The sequence below is a fragment of the Eulemur rufifrons genome, chromosome 1 (genome assembly GCF_041146395.1).
Source record: "Eulemur rufifrons isolate Redbay chromosome 1, OSU_ERuf_1, whole genome shotgun sequence".
NCBI lineage: Eukaryota > Metazoa > Chordata > Mammalia > Primates > Lemuridae > Eulemur > Eulemur rufifrons.
The window spans coordinates 59405502-59420008 of NC_090983.1; the positions used below are offsets into that span (position 1 = coordinate 59405502).

General features: G+C 34.5%; 1 protein-coding gene across 5 annotated transcripts in view; it reads left to right on the forward strand.

Moving 5' to 3' along the window:
* SCN9A (sodium voltage-gated channel alpha subunit 9) overlaps nt 1-14507 on the forward strand; it is an 84977-nt gene that overhangs the window by 49224 nt on the left and 21246 nt on the right. For all 5 annotated transcript variants that reach the window (XM_069471845.1, XM_069471855.1, XM_069471865.1 and 2 more), the window contains 2 exons: nt 2311-2431; nt 11385-11539. In XM_069471845.1, coding sequence (XP_069327946.1) covers nt 2311-2431; nt 11385-11539 — 276 coding nt within the window. The remainder of the gene's footprint in view (nt 1-2310; nt 2432-11384; nt 11540-14507) is intronic.

Here is a 14507-nt window from a genome sequence, read left to right on the forward strand (position 1 = left end):
AAAATCTATTAGCCACAGTTATTTGGCTTGTGACACAAATTAATTAAATTTTCTATTCTAGTGAGCAATAATATTTAATAACTTTATGATATAAAATCTGAGCCAAATTGAATTTAATTAATGAAATATTGCCATAAAAGCTCCATATGAAAAAAAAAAGGTTTCAGTGTGGCAAGATACACTACATAAAATCATCTGAATTTTTACGTGCTCATCTGATTTGACATAACATTTTTGTTAATGTTCTTTTAAACAGTGAGAAAACCAAATATTGGTGTTGAAGGTTTTTTCATTAATTTAGCCTAAATTAGAATTTTGAAAATATGAATCATTGTATTTAAAAGTTGTTATTACCTGAGAGAAAACAATTATAACTATTTCCTATTTTTAATATTCTGGCTAATAGCAGGGAAGTGCTTTGTGTTCTTATCAGCAATTCTCTCGCACTGTTTTGCCTCAAAACCTAGGCCAATAATTCTTTTTTAAGGGTTAAAGGGATTGGTCTTCTCTTCACAAAATTGTAGGGCCTTGACCTTCAGTACTCTGGTGACAAATTCACTTGAAGCTGAGCAGTCAAGAATTGAACCCATTAAAAACTGCAGTCTTTTAGATACGGCATTTAAAATTCGTTTTTGTGGTAATTGGCACAATAGGACATATTAATAGTCATAAATTTCCCCAACATTGTTCCCTAAATTAATGTATATTTTAAAACCTTAAGCTTTATAGAATATTCAGTCATAATTAATTTCTATTCTTTCTTATTTTGAAGTAATTTAGATAAATTCAATCAGTTTAAATAACCTGTTTTGAAGTGAAATTTCTTAGTTATATTGTTCATAACTGATACTGTTATCAAACTACTCAACCTGGTGGGAATAATGCCTCTATGCCAACAAAGGTTAAAAGTATTTATTCACTTAATAGGGTGTTCATAATTCTTTACTCCAGTTATAAAAAGACTTTGCTTGCATCATTCCTTATATACAATAGCCTATCAGTGCCATTTTTACTGATGTTGCATACTGTGTGGTAATATTAGCACTGAGAATTAAATATGGCACCCATAAAGCATACTTCTAGCTTCCACGTCAATCTCTAAAAATTAATACATTAGACTGGGCCTATATTAATGCAAATTAAGAGATTGAAGAATAATTTAACTGAAATAAATATTTTCTCATTTTTAGTGTTTGCTTTTGCTTGAACTATCTAAAAACTAAAGTTGTAATCTTAATAAGAGAAGCATGTGTTATAATAAGTAGTAGTTTTCAATATCTACGTATCACTTAGCAAATGAGAATGAAAAATCAATTCTTCCATTGATGTCGTGCTCCACTCCTTTATAAAAACAATATTAGGAATATTTGACAGAGTTTTGCTACAATTGCTGTATGTATTTTTTCTAAAAATTTCTATTGATGTGTGTATGTGTAAACATCATTTTTAACCATAATGTTCTGGGTGGGAAAAACGTGTTTGTGTTATGATCAATTATATGATCATAATGACAATGCATTCATTACTCCCATGTGTAAGTCTGCCATGTTTAATTTCATTGAATCTTTGTTTCAGAATTTGCATGTGGTGCTCACGTTAGTAGCCACTCTGTTGACATACTTGATGATCCTTTTTACTGTATGCTAAAATTTTATGTCCAAAATGGATGGTGTTGGTATAGTCATTGACATTTTGATTCCAATACAGTATTTGATTTTTTTTTGGTTTTGATCAAAGATCTTCTATCTATATCATCCTGCTACATATTCTTAAATCCAACAGATAATAGAAAAATACATTTGGAATTTATATTACACTAATCTTTTTTTAATCTTAACTATCAGTAAGTATTTCTGCCAGCTGTCAGACCTGAACTGTCAATTATTAGGCAATAGCAATTTGGCACTTGTATAATATTACTATTACTATATATAATATTACTATGTCCTAAAATATAGTCAATGTAAATAAATTTATATTAAACATAAAAAATAATAATATGTTGCCAATACTATGAAAAAGTGATAGTTAACATCAAAATATTATCTTATGCTTATTTTGTCCAAATACTTGTTAGCTTCATAAAAATAATAAAATTTATCTTTCACAGGACGGTGTAGATAGAAAGATCAAGTATAGATGCATTATAAGGTTACTTGACCTCAATGTGTGTTTGTACATTTTTATGGCCATCATACTGTTAATCTTTTTTCATACTTTGCATGATTTTGATTATTAAATGAGGCTTCAATGCAGGATTTGAATGAACTCTAAAAGATCTCTCTGGGGGGGTGGTGAATTCCTTTTTAGAGATTGAACCGATGGAGTTCCTCAGAGTGCAGCACAGTTGATAACCCTCTGCCTGGAGAAGGAGAAGAAGCAGAGGCTGAACCTGTGAATTCAGATGAGCCTGAGGCCTGTTTCACAGATGGTAAGACAAAAATAGAGTCTTTAGTTAGAATCAACTTAATAATTTTTGGTTTTGTTTTGACACCTAATACTCACAAGGGCTGTTTGCTTCTGCCTCTCAGGTTCATTAATAAATTTTGATACAACAGGCTAGAAGAAAGACTGAAATATATTTATTCTCTTACAGAAAGTCATGGTCTGTCATATGAAGAGGTGATCAAAGAGTAAACAGATAAAAAGAGTAGGAAAAAGTTATTATGGAAGCATTATTAGCCAGCTTGTTAATTAATTAAAACATTAGGATTTTTTTTCTGGATTTTGTGGTATTTGTGGCATTTGTTGACATTTAAAAATTTGCAGTTTGCTGAGATTTTTTATTCTTAGTAAATATTCACCTTTGTACCTTATTTTGTATTTGAAATTAAAGAGACTCCCCCATTAAAAAAAAAAAAAAGTCAGAAGACTCCATTCCATGCTGATTTGGCTGTGGCTCTGTGATGACTAAGGGCAAATCACTGGTCCTCTCTATGCATCAGTGTCCACATTTATGATGCTCTAACAGTAATTTCCAGTGATAGTGCATTATGCTGTAAATCACTCTACTGCTTTTTATTTTACAGCTTTACTTCATATTCCCAGCTCTGTGGAACCATTAGAATAAAAGTTAATGAAATAGATTGTACTGTTGTCCATTTCATCAAAAATTAAAGCTGCTCACTAACTCGCAGTAAACTGTTTGATATACTGTTGACCGTAGTCTATCTCAAAATTCTTCCTTCACTTGGTCTCAGAGGCTATCCTGTACCTTTGTTTTTCTTTTATATGTCTAAACGTTCTGAGGTTTTCTTTCTGTATTTCTTTTAATGACTATTTCTATGCACATGCTGTAATGATGCCCCCCTACAATTTTTTTAGAGACAGGGTTTTACTCTGTCACCCAGGCTGATGTGCAGTGGCATGATCATAGCTTACTGTAAACTTGAATTCCTGGGCTCAAGTGATTCTCCTGCCTTAGCCTCCCAAGTAACTTAGACTACAGTTGTATGCCACCATGCCAGGCTAATTTTTTAAAAATATTTTTTTGGAAATGAGGTCTTGCTATGTTGCCCAGGCTGTTCTTGAACTCCTGACCTCAAGTGAAGCTCTGAGATGTTTCTTCCACACCTGTGTCTTGAACAACCATTTCTGTACTATTGACTCTTCATATCAATGTCTTTACCCTTGATCTCAACTCTTAAGTTCCAGATCTGTCTACAACTCCTCATTGATCATCTTCACCTCTTTTCTTAAAATATCTCAAGCTTATAAGTTTAAAACAAGATTTAATATATTCTCTTCCACATAATCTACAGCTTCCTCCAGTCTTTATCTCATTTAGTAATATCATGAACTATCTTGCCCCTCAAGCTAAAGACTTTGAGATAGCCCTCAACTTTTCCTTTCTAGTCACAAGTTCATCAGAAACTCTGGGGCTAGGGTCCAAGCCCTCTCAAGGATTCTTGATGCACACTAAAATATGAAGATCCTTGGTCTGTAGAATAAAGTCTGAAGTTCTTAACTTGACACATAAAGCTCATTATATTTGGCCTCAGGCTCTAGTTTTTAACAGCACCTCCTTCTGTTCCTTTTCACTTTCTGCCATACTGAATTTCTTACTACTCCTGGAATTTGTCAGGGATTTTATTTAAAGTGGTAACTTTGATCTTGATATAGGAAAGTATGCAATATTGTCTGAACAAATATTGTATCATCTAAGTAAAAATACAAACCTAGAGTGGTGTTGCAGTATAATAGAAGCTTTGGACCCTGATAACCATGAGTTCTAACTGGCCTACTACTAACTCTCTGTGAGACCTTGAGCACATTTTTAAATCTTGTACTTCAGATACCTCATCTGAGAAATGGGGATAACAACAAAATTCATGTTATAGGGATATTGGGAGGATCACATAAGATAATGCTTATAAATTATTTAGCATAGTGCCTATCTTACTATTACTACTTTCCCTGTTTTTCAAGGATTTTGTTAACAATCTTATGTAGAAGCCATGCTATTGTTGATGCTTATGACTCACTATCTAGCTATGGCCTTATACTCAGCATTAGTTTTTCGTTTGTTTGTCTATTTTGTAGAAATCATTGACTTGTTTTTATTCTCCCTGATTTTCTCAACCAGTCTCTTATAACACTCATGCATTAAGCAAAATGACTGTCAAACAAAGATATCCATGAACTATAATGAGTACATGAATTTTCTTTAAATACACACCAAATATTATTTTATATGAGAAGTAAAGGAGTATGACACTCAGTTGATATAAATTTTGTGCTTGCTGAAATTAGTATGATAAGCAAAGCACACAGAGTTTCCTTTAGAAGTGTTCATGTTACAGGCATTTAAGAATTTCATCAATATGTGTGATCTGTTTCTCTTTAAGTTAATTAGTAGCATGAAGACTTAAATTTGTACTGTTGCTACCAAGATTTTCCCTATTCATTTTATATATGACCGTGACTTAAAATTCTAGGATAACTAGACAGAAGTTGGGCTTACAAACAAATTAAGGCTTCAAAGCAGAAAAGGGCTTTGGAGAAACTTAGATCCTCTACAGAAAGTATTAACACAATGTTATTTCAGACTGTAGGTGCTATCGTACTAAGATGGAACTTTACAAAGTTTTTTGTTATCCTACAAAACATCAGTGAAAATACTTTTGTGATTACTTTGAGATTATTTATAATTTCTTGATTGAGGCTAATGTAGATGAGATATTATGGAAACACATTTTCCAATGAACCTTGGTCTGGATCATAGGAAATTTACTGAGAGAACTTATATATCTGAGTCATGTCACTTTGATGTGCTCCAGTGGACACTTTACATGATCTCTTGACCTGTTTAGTTAAGAGGCTCAACCTGATAAATTCAGAAGGGCAGCCAATTTTCTCAGCCTTTTGACCATTTATTCACTTACTCATTCTTTCATCCAATAAACAAATACTTATTAAAAGTCTATATGTCAGGTCCAGTTCTCAGCACTGGAGGGAGAAAACTGTGAACAAAACAATGTCCCTTACCCAGATAAACATGTAAATACGCAGTAGGTCAGATAAGTAACAAGTGCTATAGAAAAGGTGAAAGGAAAGGAGGAATACAAAGAGTGAGGAGAGGAACCTGCTGTTATGCAGTGGCCAGAGAAGGTCTTTCTATAAAGGTGACATTTGTTCAGTGACCTGATGGAAATTGAAGTGAGCTGTGCAAATATATGAAGGAAGAGTATTTTAGGCAGAGTCATGAAGGCACATGCCCTGAGGTGGGGATATGCATGACATTTAAGGAAAAACAAGGGACCAAAACGGATAGAGCATATTGAGAGATAGGAAGAATGTTAAATTTTGAGGTCAGAGATGTAGCAGAGGCTAGATCATAAGAGTTTTGAAGAACATTGTAAGGATCTGATTTTTAAATCTCACAATGTGCAATCCTAAGAGTGGAGGTATGTATAGCAATGGCAGAAGCTGGGAGATTTCAGGAGGTTCCTACAGAAATCTAGGTGAAAGTTGATGGGAGCTTAGGCCAGTGTGGTAGTGTTGGGGATGGTGAGAATGTGAGATTCTGAGTATATTGTAAAATGAGAGCTGAAGGGATTTGCTGATAGATTGGATTTGGGGTGCTCAGATACTGTAAATACATAGTTCCCACATGACAACTTAGAGAAGTGTAAGCTTATCAGCATGGAAAACCACAAACATTTTCACTTATATTGGAAATGACTCTTACAAGTTCAGAACTGGTCTACAAGAGCTAAGCTAGAACCAATGCCAGATCAAAGCAGCATTTGGCCTCCTCCAGAGATTTTTGTTATCTGAAAGGTAGCAGAAAAATCAAAAGAAGTATAAGTGACAGTTAAAACAGAGTAGTGTGCCTTCACTGAAGATGAATGCTAAAATGATTTTGTTGTTCATTGCCTGACATGCATTAATCCTTTTTAACTTCATAAGTATCAGTTTACTAATGTGTTTTATTGATTGCATCTTTTTCCTCTTATTCACCTTTTCTCCTCCCTCTTATGCCATGTCTTTCTTTAGTTTTATTTCTATTTCTTTGTAATTCAAGACTTCAGACTCATCCCCTAGATCCTGCACTTTTCTTCCCTATCCTTAAGTCTACATATCTTGGCAACCTGTGTAATTATAAACACTACATGACTCTTTGATTCTAGTTGGTTTCATACTTTACTCCTTTTAGATTATACAATTAGTAAATTATATAATCAGGATTACAGCTAGAGAAGGATAACCTGTTTTCCTTAAAATAATATATTTTCTGTTAATTTGGTAAGAGGAGCCAACTCCTCTTCTCCTGAAAATGTACTGAGTTCATCAACTTCCTATAAAATAGCTAATAACTAATTCTAACTGTAATAATACAATATCCAACTCCTTTGTGCTTTTTTTTTCTTTTTTTGGAAACAAAACGTGAATGAAACATTTGTTTTAGAGGATTTAGGTATTTTTAAGAAATAGCTAGAAAAAGCTTTTTTCCTAACCAATTTTTACATTAATTATATTAATTGTGCTGTTATATTTTTATTAATGAGTAGTCTGTATTTGAAGAGGTCAATGGTTTTTTTTTTTTTTTTTTTTTTTGAGTGCATTGGTTTAACATGATGAAACCCAGCATAGACTTTATGTAATTCATCATGAGAGCAAATTAATGAAAACACCCAAAAGAAATAGCATTTACCCACTGGGATCCATTAAATTGTTTGAAAGGTTCTCTGTTATGTTTACATTTAATTAACAGTCCTTTTAAAGAGAAGGTGTGATAACGTTGCTAACCAGCTAGGTTGGAAATCTCTTGGGATATACCTTAGCACAAAAGCCAGAAAGACAGTCGAACACTACTGCCTAAAAGTGAGAGAGAGAAACTCTCTGAGGTGTGATGAACCATGAGGGTAATATTTATGAACCCTCTTCTCATATGAAAAGTTTACTTACCTTTCTGATTGGAATGCATATCATTTTTTCTTCCTTCAATCATAAGAATAATGTTTCTCTTCAATATTAAGACTGACAAAAATAAATGCCAGAGAATAAAATCTTAACCAAAGAAATGACTTTCCAATTCAATAATTTCTACCTCAGGCAGATAGATTATATTTTGCATGTGATCTTTGTTTTTAAGATTGAGATAAATTCTGAAGTCTCAAGCATTAAGTTAATATAAAAAATGATTTCATCTCAAATTTTTCCACTCTCTCTGTTACTTTCTTTTGCCCTGAAAAAGATTAAGTCAGAGTTCATTTTTGCCCCTACCCTTTTGTTCTATTTAATACAATTTTATCAAATGTTCTCCCTTAAGTAAATGCATTTGAGATATGAGGTAATTATTTTAAGTAAAATGATGGTAAATCTTTCGGATCTGAGATCATGTTAACTGTAATTAATATTGGATAAATGAAGCCTTGTGGATATTTTCCATTCACCCTGAATTTTTTTTGCTTTTTCATTCAACTTTAGAATCCACAGAAGTGTGACCTTTCAGATTATGACTAACTGCTTAGAAGATTATAGAATTCTTTTGGGGGGATTAAGTCTTTAAAATCAACTATGCTCAGCATATTAACCTGTGTAGAGGGCTGTAGTAAGTACTGTGAGCAGTAAGAACAAGTGTTGCAGACAGTTTAAACCTCCTGGAAACTTAGAACCTTCCGGAGAGAAAGGACAGGAACACATAAAATATATATGATACCAAAAACACTAGAGATTTGGGAAAAAAAAAAATAAGTTGCTACATTTCTATAGAGCTGGAAAGTCAAGTGCTAGGAAATACCTCGTATCAACTGGATCGATGCATTAATTTCACTTCAGAAACATGAAGGAATCCATTACAAGACATTATCTAGTAAGTGTCGTTCATCAAGAGGATTTTAGTTTTGTTATTTTAGGACATACAAGTTATGATTATCTGAAGTCTTGAAGATTTCAATATTTTTTAATAAAATATATATTGTTTTGTAGAAAAGGAAATTAATTTTCTCAAAGTGCCTAAAATGCAAACTTCTGAAACAGGTATCAAAATATGCTGCCTCTTCCGGCCTTCCCACCTCCTACTAGCTTCATCTAAAATGAGGCTTTTCATCTAAAATTTTATGAGGGGTATTAATAGAAGTTACACTTTTTAATTCTTTCATTTCTTCAAAGTAATTCTGGTTATTTATTTTTAAATCAACTTTAAATTATTTTAATTTAATTTTTTTTTAATTTTTCAATCATTATCTTCCTGGGCCTTTTGTGTTCTTGGCAGTATTCACCGCTCCTGCTGAAACTTTCTTTACATCTTTATTTCTCTTTCACTGCAGCCTCTTGGTTCTCTGTGTACATCTCTTACCGCTTCTACTCTGTCTCTCTCTCCTTCAAAGTTTTCTCTTCTTCCACCTGTCCCAGTGGTATGCAGGGAAAGGTTTGTCAATTGATCCTCCAAAGAAAAGGAAGTATCCATGCATATATCAGTTTATTATAAATTTTACTAATATTAAGGATGGACATACAATTTACCAATAATGATAATATATGAAACTTTTTATTGTATATTCCATATACTGAATTGTTTCTCACAGAATGCTGCTGTTGAATTTTGCTAGACTTTTATTTATAGACAACCTATGAGTATAGTTTTAATGTGAAGGTTGGTTGGTATTTTCATTTATGTTAGTTAGTGAAATGAAAGATAATGAAAAAGCTATATATCAAAACTTCACTTATTCATCAATGATGTGAACAATTCTTTGCAAATCAGATAATAGACTTTGAATAATGAAAGGATTGTTTTTTTGATTTTTTGTGCTAGTTACAGTGTAATGGCTACAAACACAATACAATTTTACTGTTTATCTGTTTTATTAGCATTTCCTCTATCACTTTCTTCTTTAGAAAATCAAAATGATTTACAGCATTTGAAGATTCTTATAGTGTAACAATTTCCACCATAGCTAATTTAAAGCTACTGAGTTAAGAAGAGATGCACAGAAGCCCAATAGCAAAACATCCCAACCATCCAGACAGAATAAATATAAATCTCCTCAAGAGCATAGATAATAGAAAAATATAGTAAAATAATTAGAAAGTGATACCTTTTCAGTATTTATTTCCTTTTCTTAAAGGAAGTTATTGAATTCTGAGTTTGTACAATCTAATTTTTAATGATAGCTGCATTTAACAAGAGTAGCAAAAATTCCTGACAATTTAACAATGAGTTATCATGAAATAGTCTGGCCTTTCTTTAGCACACCATCAAATCCTCTCCCTTACTATTGTTGTTCCAGAATGTTCCAGACTTGGTCCTTTTTTCTCCTCACCCTAAATACTCTTTTCATGTGACCTCAAAAGCTGTCCTGACCTCAGCCAATACGTATATGTTACTGATTACTACATATTCTTTCCTAGCCAGACATTTTCCCTGAGCTTCATATTCGTACCCCCAAATATCTACATATATCTGTATTTAAACGTTTCACAGGTGTCTCAAACTCATTATCTACCAAGTTACCTCTTGATCAATCCTATGGTCTTCATTCCACTGCTGACATCTGCTCAGTCATAATGGGCTCCTCCTTTCTCTTATATCCATATCCATCAGTCACCAAATCCTGCTGATTTTATCTGCCAAATATATCTTAAATCTGTTATTGCTCTAGTTGCTAATTAGAGTTGCCCTAATCTATCCCTCTTGACAGGGATAGTGGACCAGAACCTAAATAGTTTTCTTGCTCTGAGTCTTCCTTCACCTCCAACCCTCTTCCTTCCACTCTCCCAACTTATCCTTTACACACTGTTGGAGACATCTGTTTAAACTGAAATCTGCCTGTATCATTCCATGCTTATAACCCTTCACTTAGACCAAACTCCTTAAGGTGGGGATAAATGCTTTCCATAATCTGACCAATTTCTCTAACTCCTTTCTCACCCCTGCCTCTCGTGTACATTTTGTTTTCATCACAATTCTAAACTGGTTGCAATTCCTGTGCTCAACACTTTTTGCTGCCCTCTTGGCCTGGAATTCTACCCAAAGTCTTTTTTACTGATACTTGGATTCAATTCAGGCTCTATTGCTTCCAATTTCCCAATAAACAAGCCAGGTTAGATGGACTTCTTCCATGCTACCAAAATGAACCCTGCATGTCTGTCATTTTAGTTATCTACTTACAGTCATTTACTTCTGTGTCTAGCCATCTAACCAAAACCCAAAATAAATTACCTGAGGAGAGGAAATTATGTACAGAACTAAGTCCATAGCAGATACTTAATAAAGTTTTGATGGAAAAAGGAATGAATGAAAGAACAAATAAATCTAAACTTTTTAAAAACTTTTCTCCATTTTTTATAGCAGTATATTTTATACCTAAAATTTCAAAGTCAGATTTTAACTTAGAATACTTGAAACAGTTTCATTTGCATCTTATAATCAAAATGAATTTCTTTAGAACTTAATTTCAAGACCTTCCACTAATTTCTTCAATATTGCTTAGAAAGGTGTTTTTCAAAGGTTTATTTTTTAGTTTTATAGAGAAGTGGAAGAATCCTGAAATTATAGACTAGACCCACACCCAGGACAATTTATCTGTCAGCAAAGGCCCTGAAAGTCATTTCACCTTCATATTTTTATTCATTCATCCATTCAGTCATTGATACATCAAATAAATGTTGTTTAAACACTGTGGAGGGTATTGATGAGGAATCAGAGAATTATAGAAGACAAGAGTACATTCTAAGTTAAAAATGACTGACAAGTAATAAGAAAGCATCATGCAGAGTTAGAAGAGAAAAATTGAATCTATCTGAAACTGCAGGTATAGGTGTTAGAAACTATTTGGTTGAGGAAGTATCACAGAGTAACCTTTGCATTAAATAATGTATTAAGCATTTTATTTATTCTACATATCAATATTTGACATGCATGTCCTTCTTGCCAGGTTGTGTGCGGAGGTTCTCATGCTGCCAAGTTAACATAGAGTCAGGGAAAGGAAAAATCTGGTGGAACATCAGGAAAACCTGCTACAGGATAGTTGAACACAGTTGGTTTGAAAGCTTCATTGTTCTCATGATCCTGCTTAGCAGTGGTGCTCTGGTAAGTGATCTGACACCCAAGTCAATAAATTGATTAAGACAATGTTCTTGATAAATGAGCTAAAAGATAAAAATATCATAGCAAGTTCTTTTTTTTTTTTTTTTTTTTTTTTTTACCTAGAATTAATCCCTATGATTCGTACCAAGGACAAAATTTTAGTTGAGCTCAGTAAATAGGTACTGAGAACTCCTACATGCCAGGCATTATCCTTACTGCTCTGAATGCAAAGATGGATGAGATCCAGATACAATTCTCAAGGAGCTAAGAGAGCAATGGGGAAGAGAGAGGTGTAAAAGAGTGACTACAGAACTGGGATGTGTTTGTAAGTTTAGTGTATACATGACAAAGCACTGTAGCAAGGAGACAATTGTCTGCTTGCAATTTCAGAAAGGTATATGATGCTTTTTAAGGTCTAGAAAGATGAATAGGAATTTTCCAGCTAGGCAAGGCAGGCTGAGAGGGACAAGTGTTCAGTGATAAGGAAGCATAAAACAGCATGAGATATTCAGGAAACTAAAAGTTGCTGAGCTGGTGTTGAGTGTTGTGGGAGGTAGAACAAGTACAGGTGGCCAGAGATGCTATGAGAAAGGCAGGCAGTTTCAGCTTATGAAGCATCTTGCATATCATTATAAAGGAAAAACAGACGTTAGTTTTAGGATGAAAATGGGACAAATTTCTAATTCTTGTATATATACAAGCACCTTCTATGGGAGTTGAAAGGGATTTGGGAGAGTTACAAGCTCCCTGAACCTTTTCTTTATTGTCTTTTTTCCTGCTGTCGGTAACACAGTTGAGCCATTAGAAGCCATTAGGAGCCCAGATCCAGCTGGATATACCACTGGAAGTTCCATCACACTAAAAACAGAATACTCGGGAACTTTATAAATTGCTTCATAGACAGTCGTCATGGATCTGGGATTTGATTGTGCTGTACTTACAGGTTAAGTAAACCTGTTACTGTTTAGTGCATTCTGGCAGAAGATATGAGGTGCCTGGATCAGAGATAAGGACTTTGTTACTCATTGCACAGAAAGTAGCATGAGCTTCAACACATTTGTGTTGGTTCCCCTTTTCCCCAGATCTCATGGGGGCATAATATGGGCCTGGATGGATGCTGCACACATGGTGGGTTGATGTCACAGCTGAGGGACACTGAGCTTAGGGAACCCATCCTTTTATACCCAGCAGTAAGCAAGCCTGCTCTTTGTCCCAGAGGGCAACACTACCTAATTCCTCAAGGTTGCTCACTGCATGTGCAACCCTGAGAAATGGCCTGGGTAAAAGAGCAGTCAGGGTCTTGCATTCCTGGCCCACCCAGTAAGAACCGACAGGGACCCTCAGAGCGCACCATGGGTTGCCTAGACTAGTAAGCCTCAACTCTCAAAAACAAAAAATGTAATTTTTTTAAAAAAGTACTATTCTACTTATTTGGTGTCATGCAAGTAGGAATCTTGATGGTGTCTACAATATCTTGTAATCCTAATAACTGAGGAAGCTTATTTAATGCTCTGTCACATATATGATGGAGACTTTCAGAGAGGAGATTGCAAAAATTTAAAGTTTAGAGTAAATCCTTGCTCAACATGTCTAAAAAGGACAATGACATTTTGCGGGGGCAGGGGGAATTCTCAAAACTGGATTTCAAATGAATCATATGAGGAAGAAAACTTTCAAGAAGTTGGTGTTTTATGCAGGGAGTTTGCAGAGTAAGCCAGATTTTAAAAATACCTGTCTACAAACTAAATAAAAAATACTAGCTCTCATTTAATACATACTTATGTATTTCAAAATCTTTATTTAGATTTTCTCACTTGATTTTCAATCAACCCTGTATTTCACCAATGAGGAAGCTGTGAACAGAGTTTTAAAAGTTCCTTTATGTCTCAAAGCTAATAAATGACAAAACTATAACTTAATCAAAGTCTGAAGTCTAAGTCACCATATCTTTTCACTGTGTTGTGGCTGTTCAGAAAGAGAAGTGCACACCACATAGAAACAAGTGAGTGGTAACTGAAATGTAGAGCCTGAGCCCCAAATCAGGTAGAGCTCACATAATGAAATCCTGGCCTCCTTGCTCCCGCATCTACGCAGTTAGTGCTGGCAGCTAGGACTCTTGCAAGCTGAATCCTGTTTCAGGCTCTGGGACAGGTCAGAGTGCAGTACATTCAGGCAGGGTATTTAGTTCTGATCATCAAGACTGCTGGTTTTGCTCTAATTCTGTACCCCAGTTCTAGGAAAAGGCTTCTTGCTCCTTGTGACTAAGCCCCTTTCTTGTACTTCTATTTCAAGGACGGAGTCATTGCCATAAGTTTCTGTTTAGGTGGCTTGCTTGATTCCTCCAGAACTTGGAGAAAGGCACAAGAAATCCTAAGGGATAGACGCCTCCCCTGCACTTCAATTCCACTGACTTTTAAAACCTCTGCCAGCCGCTGGGACCTTGTTTTTCTATCTTAGTAGGTCCGTCCATTCTCTCTGCCCCAACTTCTCTTCTTCAATACTGATATCAACAGTTTCCAAAAGGTGCTAAGGGTCATTTTTATTGTATTGATAGTTAAACTTGGAATAAAAAAAATGATAATGGCACAAGCCCATGACTATGGGTAGATAACATAATGTTGGCCACTAAGGGACCTTTGATTTTCATTTCCTCCAACAAAAATAAAAATGAATTGTGTTTCAAGCTGAAAGAGAAAACTTGAATACTTTAGACCTAATTAGATCAGCAATCATTTTAAGCATCTCAGTGAGCTCAAGTCTTTAAGTTCATTCAAATTATTTGCTAAGGGACTTGCGAGTGTGACCACAATATCATTGTCTGTCACTTTCTAAAAGTTCTTGGAAAGTGTAAGTGCCATGTTGCCGGATTGAATATAACAGTGATTTGTAGAGCTGAAGTTCTGAATGATAAAATATGGGTGCAGACTTCAAAAGAAAAAACCATCCCCTGTGTTCTATAGCCCAATCAAGC